General features: G+C 41.8%; 1 protein-coding gene across 1 annotated transcript in view; it reads right to left on the reverse strand.

The window, feature by feature from the left end:
• Nucleotides 1-515: 515 nt before the first annotated feature.
• Etf1 (eukaryotic translation termination factor 1) overlaps nucleotides 516-9,250 on the reverse strand; it is a 32,876-nt gene continuing 24,141 nt past the window's right edge. Inside the window, exons 5-11 of the mRNA XM_005355927.2 lie at nucleotides 8,452-8,590; nucleotides 8,073-8,263; nucleotides 7,613-7,742; nucleotides 5,390-5,545; nucleotides 4,938-5,002; nucleotides 3,706-3,853; nucleotides 516-2,786 (exon numbers count right to left, since the gene is read on the reverse strand). Of these exons, the coding sequence (XP_005355984.1) occupies nucleotides 2,704-2,786; nucleotides 3,706-3,853; nucleotides 4,938-5,002; nucleotides 5,390-5,545; nucleotides 7,613-7,742; nucleotides 8,073-8,263; nucleotides 8,452-8,590 (912 nt within the window). The 3' untranslated portion in view covers nucleotides 516-2,703. The remainder of the gene's footprint in view (nucleotides 2,787-3,705; nucleotides 3,854-4,937; nucleotides 5,003-5,389; nucleotides 5,546-7,612; nucleotides 7,743-8,072; nucleotides 8,264-8,451; nucleotides 8,591-9,250) is intronic.

Raw genomic sequence — 9,250 nt, forward strand, 5'->3', positions numbered from 1 at the left:
ATTCCCGGCAACCACATGGAGGCTCACAACCATCTGTAGTGGGGTCTGGTGCCCCCTTCTGGCCTGCAGGCATACACACAGACAGAATATTGTATACATAATAAATACATTTAAAAAAAAAGAATTGGGACTAGGATAAAATTCTGGCTTTATCACCAAAGAGCTGCTAATGAAGGCCTTCTTACCCATTAGGTGACACAATCTGTCTCCATGGAGTATAGGTAGGATTGAAATATCTTAAAACAAACAAACAAAAATTCAAAGCTGAACACATGCACATTTCCCTTCTGGCATACATGTAAAAGTGGAGAAAGGTATAAATTAGCTTGGCCCTAGAGAGTGGAAGCTCCTATAGCATAACCCTGGGATTGCAACCTCAGCTATTCTTCATTGACATGGAGAGAATCACTAAGGCTGAGCATTTATTAGGCATGGCTAATCTAATAATGGGAGAATTCAGTCTCTGTTCAGACTTACCTAGGAACATTCCTAAAGAATCTCAAGCACACAAAATATATTCTTAAATATGGTTTAATACTCTTCTCCATTTCTGTACATCACAACACCGAGATTCTGCTCTTAGGGTCTCTCTGCAGAGGCTAGGGAGTGCAGGCTACGGTTTCACCCCTCTCATGTATGTGTTTGTATGCGGAAGTGTAACACATATCGGTATATATTGATACACACATCAATATATAATGCAATATATATCACCAAGGAGAACACATTGATTAAAGAAATACAAAAATTTGGCATCATTTCCAAACTTAAATAGTAAAAATAAAAACTACAAAAGGAGCTGCATACCCTAAATGTATCATGTGAAACAACAAGCATATTCAAAACTGTAAATTTACATCCAATTTCTCTGGTCTTGTCATATCACATTAGACCCATTTACAATGGCAAAGCCCTAAGGTACTGCTGGGAAGAGTGTGTTTGCTTGCTCTTGGGTGTTCTGCAAACAAACAGCAGAGCCCAAAGCAAAAGCCTGTTCTGGTGAAGCCTGCCATGTTGGTGAACACGAGAGAATTGACTTCTCACTGGGGGTTGAGACATCGGGTTACACGACAGACAGTCATTTGGACCTCAGAGTACAGTGTGAGAACCAGAAGCTTTACATTTAAGACATACTCCCTTCATTCAAGTGAAACAGGATTATTGGAACGATAGGCAGGTCTGTAACCTGGGAACAAGGAGCTGGTTCAGACCAATAAAGCTACAAGTGACTGAGTCAAGTCAGTGAAGAACAGCAGTCAGGCACTAAAGTGTTAAAAGTACCCAATTTGAAACCCAATGTACCCCACCACCCTGGTGAGTGTGGGTGATACCAACTGACTTTAAAACCTTTGGTCCTTCAAAGTCCACTTGGTATGCTTTCCCCATTGCTGCCACTGGGCACATCCTACACTTCCTTTACTGTCACCACCTTGAGCACAACACGACCTTGTACTTCAACTGGGCTCAAATCCAACTTACAGCCCAGCTGTGAAGCATAAGCTTCAGGTTTTCGGCCAACTTTTGGATCTAACATGGTTTAATCCATGGCGCCAGAAGCTGTGTCCCATCCCTCCCCCCTGCCCTCCCCACCCTCCTCCCATACTTTCTCATCTGAGAGTGCTTTAAGTCCCACTTGTGAAACAGATGCTCCAGCCCCACCAGGGCTGAGAAACATGCAGTCATACATGTCTTGTCTGTTGTTCATGTGAAAAATCTTGCAGTTCATTTGGAAGAAAAAAAAAATCAAAACACATAATCTCATGCCACCCAACACAAGGAAACACGACCACCTCCGTTTATCAAGAATACATCCAAGCAAAATCATCTTTGCATTTTTTTTTTTGGTTCCACTTAAATTGCATGTTTTATTTCTCCCAATCCCAGCAATAGCACAGAATCCCCATCATGTCCATCCCACACTGGTTCCTAGTAGGCTGAGACAAAAAGGGAGGAGCTTCATTAATGTTAGTGACACTAAGGGCTCCCAAATGCTTGGCACAAATGTGCCTCCAAAAAGATAGAAGCCAAGAATGCGCTGGCCCCAATGTTTCAGCACTCAGTCTGACTTTGCAACACAATCTGCACCTTTGAAACAGACAGTCTGGGAGTGGGAAGTGTGAGGGAGTGAAGCTGAAATTGCCTCCTATTAGCTCACCCTTTCAACATTAAACAGAGACCAAGAGAGAAACAGTTCCAATATTTCACCACATATATTTCTTCTTGTGCAGTCTAAGCTGAGAATGCCATGTAAATGGGTCACTGCGAAATGCAGCAATTTAGTTATTCTCTGATCAAAATAAGAAACAAACCAGTATGATCTCACTTCTACTAACTTTTGAAGGTGTACAGCAGTTAAAGTATTTTTGCTTCTATGTATGAAGGTTAAAAAAATCATTTTTTTCATAAAATACAAGAGCAACCAATTTTACCATCAAGTAAAAGTAAAAACTGGGGTTCTTTTTTAAATTAGTCCAGTGGCATTTAGGACTTAGTTGTGGCTGCTGCGCTGACTCCATGACAAACCAAAGTGTAGGGTTGGGTCTGGTTTTGTTTCGCTTTCTTTTCAGTATCCAATGCTCACGGATTAAGTTCTGGAAATGTTCCAATTGTAAGGCAGGGATCTGTTTGGATTCCACCACGGGTATGCTCCTTGGGTTGAATGCTGGAGGGTGAGGCACATTTTGCCGGACCCATGTCGACTACCTAGTAGTCATCAAGGTCAAAAAATTCATCGTCTCCTCCTTGGTATTCCATTCCCTGGAAATCTACTCGGTACCGCAAGATACCTGAAGAAGCAAAGCAGAGTGAGTGATCTGGGTTCTTGAAGCAGGAAGGATTGCTCTTCCAAGAGAAGCCCATCTTCTTCCCAAATTACAAAATGGCAATGATTAGGCATGGTGGCTCACAAATACAAATTTCAGTGCTTGGGAGGCCAAGGTACAAGGATTGCTCAGTTAGAGGACAATTTGGGTGGCACAGTGAGTCTCAGACCCACCCCTCAAAGAAAACATAATGGAGGGAGAAGTGGAGTGGAGAATAATAGTGCATGTGCTAAACCTGATGTCATTCCATTCCTGGAACCCACGTGATGGGAGAGTGGACTCCCAGTTTTCCTTTGACACCGAGTGTTTGCAGACACAAAGCTGTACTCCCCAAACAAACACAGGCCCAGCAAGATGGTTCTGTAGGTAAAGGCACTGCTGCACAAGCAGATGCCCAGGATTCACAGGTGGAAGGAGGGAACCGATTTCTGTAAGCTGTCTGACCTCCATATGCATGCCACCAAACAAACCCCAGAGATTAAATATTAAATACATCATGTACACGCATTAAAAAAAAACACGCTAGTACAAGTCTTCAGTCCCATTAGTCCCACGACTTGGGAAGCACAGGCAGGCAGATCTCTGAGTCTAAGACCAGCCCAGTCTACAAAGCAAGTTCCAGGACAGCCAGGGCTACTCAGAGAAACCAAGTCTTAAAAAACCAAAGCAAACAAACAAATCACAGATACACGATCCATTATTACACATAAATATATGCTGATAAAAAACTATTTTTTTGGTTCAAACTAAGGAATATGCCTCCACCTGCTGTTCCAACCACCTTTCAAGTAGAGCGAGCATATGCCACTTGAACTAACTTATTTCAGGCTAGCCACAAGAGGTCCTGGTTAAAAAAAAATCCTGTTTGGAGTTTGCTACTCACCTCCAATTCCACCAAATCCTTTCACAAACTGTGATCCTTCTTGTGACTTATCTGTGACAATTTCTAGTGTAGCTCCAAATTTTTTATAGTTGTTAGCAAACCATTCCAAAAGGGGCATGCTCTCAATCAATTCATGTTCTTGTCCAGTCTATAGGGCAGTCAGGACACAGAAACAATGGGATCAGAACACAAAGTTTAGGACCCTCAATGCCCCAGCCCATCTTCACTGATCCTCTTACCCACCGAGTACTATAAACGTATAATCTTAAAAATATCCTGGTTCTTGGGAACATAATTGAATAACTGAGATGGTTAATAAACTGATTATTTCAGTATTTTCCCTCAGGCTGTAGCCTCAGCAACAAAATGTCAAACCATACTTAGTAGTCTAATGATTCCTATTGTTGATTCTAGAAACTAGGTTGCTGTAGTTCTTCTTTATTCAACAGCCCAGAAGAGACATGGCAGATTAAAATACAAAACAAACAAACAAAACCACCACATTTGTGCCTGTTGCCCAGGAACTGGAATTATAGACAGCTGGGAGCTACCATGTAGATGTTAGGAACCAAGCCCGGGTCCTCTGCAAGAACAAGTGCTCTTAGTTGTTGTGCCATCTCTCCAGCCCTGTCAGCCTTGTTTTCAACAGCATGCAGCACTGTATGTATAGGACGTCAACATGCCATAAGGCACACGCGGCCGTCAGAAGACAAACAGCTGGAGTCGGCTCTCGAGCAGCATGTGCCTCTTCCTCATCAGCCCAACTCAAAACTCAGGGCAGTTGCCATTATAGCTGTCTTGGTTAGGAATGTAGCATTCATTATTAACCACGGCAATGCATTTATAAATTTAGTTAAGTTCAAAGGAAAAGCTGATAAAATGTTAATAAAACAAAATAGGTCTCACAGGGTGGGACGGCGCTACTCAAATTAAATCTATGTTATTTCAAGGATAAGAGTGTTTTCCTGATTTCTTAACCTTTTTTGGCTAAGTATGGTTTGACATTTTGTTGCTGAAGCTATAGCCAGAGGGGAAATACTGAACTAGTCAACTAGCTACCATCTCATGTAGTTGTAGCTAGCTGGCCTTGCACCCAGAGTGCCATCTGAAATTACAGGTGTACACCACACCCAGCCCTTACTAACGCGACCCCTCCCCTGGAGTCAGATCACGTGCTCTAGCACTCATGCTTTTGTATGCTATCCTTCCAAAAGGAACTCAAGTTTACATACCTCCTTGTCTGTGAAGTGAGACTTATCCTTCTCTTGTTCTGGAGTTAAATAGAGAATTTTCTCCTCTGTAGTATTAAAAGTTAAAAAAGAAAAAAAAAGTGTTATCCTGGCTCTCACAATACTAACAGAATAAGGAGATCAGATAAGAACAGGACTCCTGAACTAAATCTTCCCATAAACACCCCAGTATACAGCCCTTGTATACTGCCACTATAGGGAAACATCCAAGACACAGCCCCGTTCCTTGTCAACTTCAACTGCGAACAGCCATCAAATAGGTGGGGGTGGGGGCGGCAGTAGCAGGAACACAACATGGACACAGACAGAGACACAACATGACACATGATCCTAGATCCTATGCAACTATATGCTCCCTTCTAACTGCGCCTGAAACCAAGGCTTCCCGAACACAGAAATGTAACAGACAGCAACAATTTTTCATCTTTTTTTACCTTCTGTGCCTTGGCAATGAAGAACGTATCTCATTATATCCAGATTTTCATAGACTATTAAAATCTCTACAGCTCCCATTTCCAAAGCCTTTAGTGTATCTTCAACTCCAAAACAGTACTTGCCTGTGTCCTGGCTAATTTCATCAAAGTATCGCCCTGTGGATTAGGGATATAACAATAAAATATACGGTGGCTCTTGATATCCATGAACTTAGTCAACTATGGATTAAACACGCAGAAAAGTAAGCACAGCATACCAAGAGGTACTAGAGAGCTAAGCCTGCAATGGTTGTTTTTTTTTTGTTGTTGTTTTGTTTTGTTTTTTTTCCGAGACAGGGTTTCTCTGTGGTTTTGGAGCCTATCCTGGAACTAGCACTTGTAGACCAGGCTGGTCTCGAACTCACAGAGATCCACCTGCCTCTGCCTCCCGAGTGCTGGGATTAAAGGCATGCGCCACCACCGCCCGGCCAATTGTTTTTGAACATACAGACATTTACTTGTCACTGTAACCTAAATAACATATGATTATTTATATAATATTTACAATATATTAAAAGGTACATTATTTATATGACATTTACAAGGTATTGTAAATAATTGAGAGATAATTTAAAGTACATGGGATGATGTACATATGCTATATGCAAATTTCTCTAAGGGCCTTGCACAGCTCTGGATTTTGTAACTCACAAGGCTATGCAATCAGTTCCAGCAGTCCTGATCACTATAAAGAGAATCCCACTTTCAGTACCAGGCTTGGCAGCTGACCCATCACAGCGAGCCTGTTCCAGTGTCTAGCTGTTCATGGCCTTAGGCCCATGTGGCTGAGGAAACCAAGGGTTTCTGGATCATTTCTGTTGAGCTCCTAGGTCCTCCCGAGTCACCCCTTTAAGGCTGGTGCTGTACTTTAGAGTTAAGGATGACCTTGAACTTCTGATCTTCCTGCCTCTACCACAGAGTGCTGGGATTACAGGCTCCCCCTAAAATATATTATACTGGTGCTGTGAATTGACTCGAGGGTCTTGTGAATGCTAGGTAAGCACTCTATTTACCGAGCCACTTCCTCACTGGACCCAGCCCTCATCCCAGAATCTCACCTTGAAAATCAGGCTGGTTGGAACTTGTGTCAATACCACTACCTCAGCTTCCTGAGTGATAAGATTACATAGACATGTCTAGCTAATACTTTGTTTTTAAATTGTATTTATTATGTATACATGTTCCGTCTGCATGCATGCCTACAGGCTAAAAAGAGGACACCGTATCTTATTACGGATGGTTGTGAGTTACATGTGGTTGCTGGGAATTGAACTCAAGACCTTTGGAAGAGCAGGCAATGCTCTTAACCCAAGTCATCTCTCTGGCCACAGCTGATACTTTTTTTCCTCAGTGAAAAATTCTCTGGAAAAGGAGGCAGTGTTCTTAATCACTGAGCCATCTTCTCCAGACTCAGCTGATACTTTCCCCCCCTCAGTGAAAATGTTTAGTTTTCTATTCTTTTATTTTTTTTTTCACTTTAGCTTTGTTTGAGGCAGACAAAAGCCCTAAAAGCTCTTATGGATGACCTTGATCTAAGCTCAGTCACCCTAGTGTGGGGATTTCTAATATCAACTACTACATCTAGCTCTTTCTTTCTCCTTCCCTTTTTTGAGGGGTAGGGTGGGGGTGTTTTGAGACAATGTTTCTCTGTAGCTTTTGAACAGGTCCTAGAGGGCATCTGTAGACCAGGCTGGTTTCCAACTCAAGAGTTCTCTGTCTCTGCCTCCCAGGTGCTGGGAATAAAGGTATGCACACCACTACCACCTGATCTTTTTTTTTTTTTTTTTTTTTTAAAAAAGACAGGGTTTCTCTGTGTAACAGTCCTGGCTGTCTCACTCGCTTTGTAGACCAGGAAAGCCTCGAACTCAATAAGATCGCCTGTCTCTGCCTTCCAACCACTACCACCACCACCTGGTTGCCTGGATTTTTTTGTTTTTCCTTTCTTTTCATTTCCAAAACAGGGTTTCTCTATAGCTTTGGAGCCCATCCTGGAACTAGCTCTGTAGACTAGGCTGGTCTCAAACTCACAGAGATCCGCCTGCCTCTGCCTCCCCAGTGCTGGGATTAAAGGCATGCACCACCACCCCCTGGTTTGCCGTTTCTTTTATACCTTTTTAGTGTCTTTCTTCAGACATCATACCAAAAACATTTCACAGGATAAGCAAAATAGTATTTCAGTGATACCTATTAATTTCTTCTCTTGGATGAACTTCACGTTGGAGAGAACTTCAGTAGATAATTCAATGGCTTGGTTGAATCCATTTTCACCACCATAGGATATATCAACTAATTTTAAAACTTTCGATTGCAACCTCTGACACAAATAAAAATAAAAACATTAGGACCTTAAATACCTTTAGTAAAATTCCACTCTCTCCCTTAAAAAAAAAAAATAAAAAGTTATTGGCCACCAGGAGCTGGAGTTACAGGTATTTGTCTGCCATCTGATATGGGCACTAGGACCAAATTTAGGTCTTCTGTAAAAGCTGTGTGTGCCTTTAACCACTGAGCCATCGCTACCCAGAGATTTTTTTTTTTTAAAACCTAGGGAATTTATGGCTAGGAATACGAACACACGCATAATATGCTGGGGACGAATGTACCCCACATTAGAGACTCTATCCGGCTGTTACTTATTTCTTACCTGATCAAACATGTCAGACTGACTTAGTTCAGTTTTAAAGTCAGCTGATCCAGCTAAAACCAGACCAGCCACATTTACTTTGTCTCCAGAAATAAACAGCTGCACAGCAGTCTCTGCTACTTTTCGAACATAGTTATGTCGCTTTTCCATTCTTAAACGGGCAAAACGCAAGGCTGATTGACCTCCTCTGCCTTTGATACAAAAGTATGGGGAAGAAAGGATTAAAGATTAAAGAGTACAATAGGCCATGAAGTAGAAAAAAAATAACCAGTCCAGCTACAGAGGAAAAGGACCCCCCCCCCCCCCCTGTTTAGCACAAACTGAGCTTCATGACTACTGCTAGAGGGAAGCAAAAGGCTCAGGCGCTCCTCCTCCATACCGTGCTTCTTTGGGAGATCCACAGTGAATTTGTGCAGGACTTCTCTCGTGTTTCCCTGGAGCGTGCCAAAAAGAGCACCACTGCCGTCTATTACAATAAAACCAAACTTGCTGTCATCTGAAAGTAATGCTGTAAGAGCCTAAAAAACAAACACAACACTGTACAATGAACTCCAGGGCTCTGTCAAGGCAGAGACAAAATTCAGCGACACACGAGCTCTTTTATCCCACTCAACATAGAATGAACACTATGGAGGGAATGGAGTAAGTACGGACATTAGCTATGACTATGGAGTTTCCACTCTGCAGGAAACACTTGTTAACAGTTATAGGATTAGTTCTGGGATAAGATGGTGATCATACACACTGAACGGCACAACTAAAAGCAGTTAGGTGACTTTTCTGGATTTTAACATAATAAAGAACTGATATATCTTTCATTCTACTTTAATTAATTAAGGAATAAGAAACCTTTATAAAGATGTCTAGAATGCAGGCTACTGAATTAGCAATCTATTTTTGGACAAATGAAACAGTAGTAAGATACATATATTGTAAATTTGGTGTGATGGCATGCCTTTTAATACCAGCACTTGGGAAGCAGAGGCATGAGAGTTGAGTCCAAAATTCTAGCCTAGGTTAGACAGCAAGACCCTGTCTTAAACAGAACAAGAAAATTAGGTTTTGGGATTCACTTGTAACACCTTCTTCAGGTGGAAAAGGATCAGAAGTTCAAGGTCATCCCTGGGTGTACAAAAACCTTTATTAAACTTATTTATATTCATTCATTCATTCATTCT

The sequence above is a fragment of the Microtus ochrogaster genome, chromosome 18 (genome assembly GCF_000317375.1).
Source record: "Microtus ochrogaster isolate Prairie Vole_2 chromosome 18, MicOch1.0, whole genome shotgun sequence".
NCBI classification, from domain to species: domain Eukaryota; kingdom Metazoa; phylum Chordata; class Mammalia; order Rodentia; family Cricetidae; genus Microtus; species Microtus ochrogaster.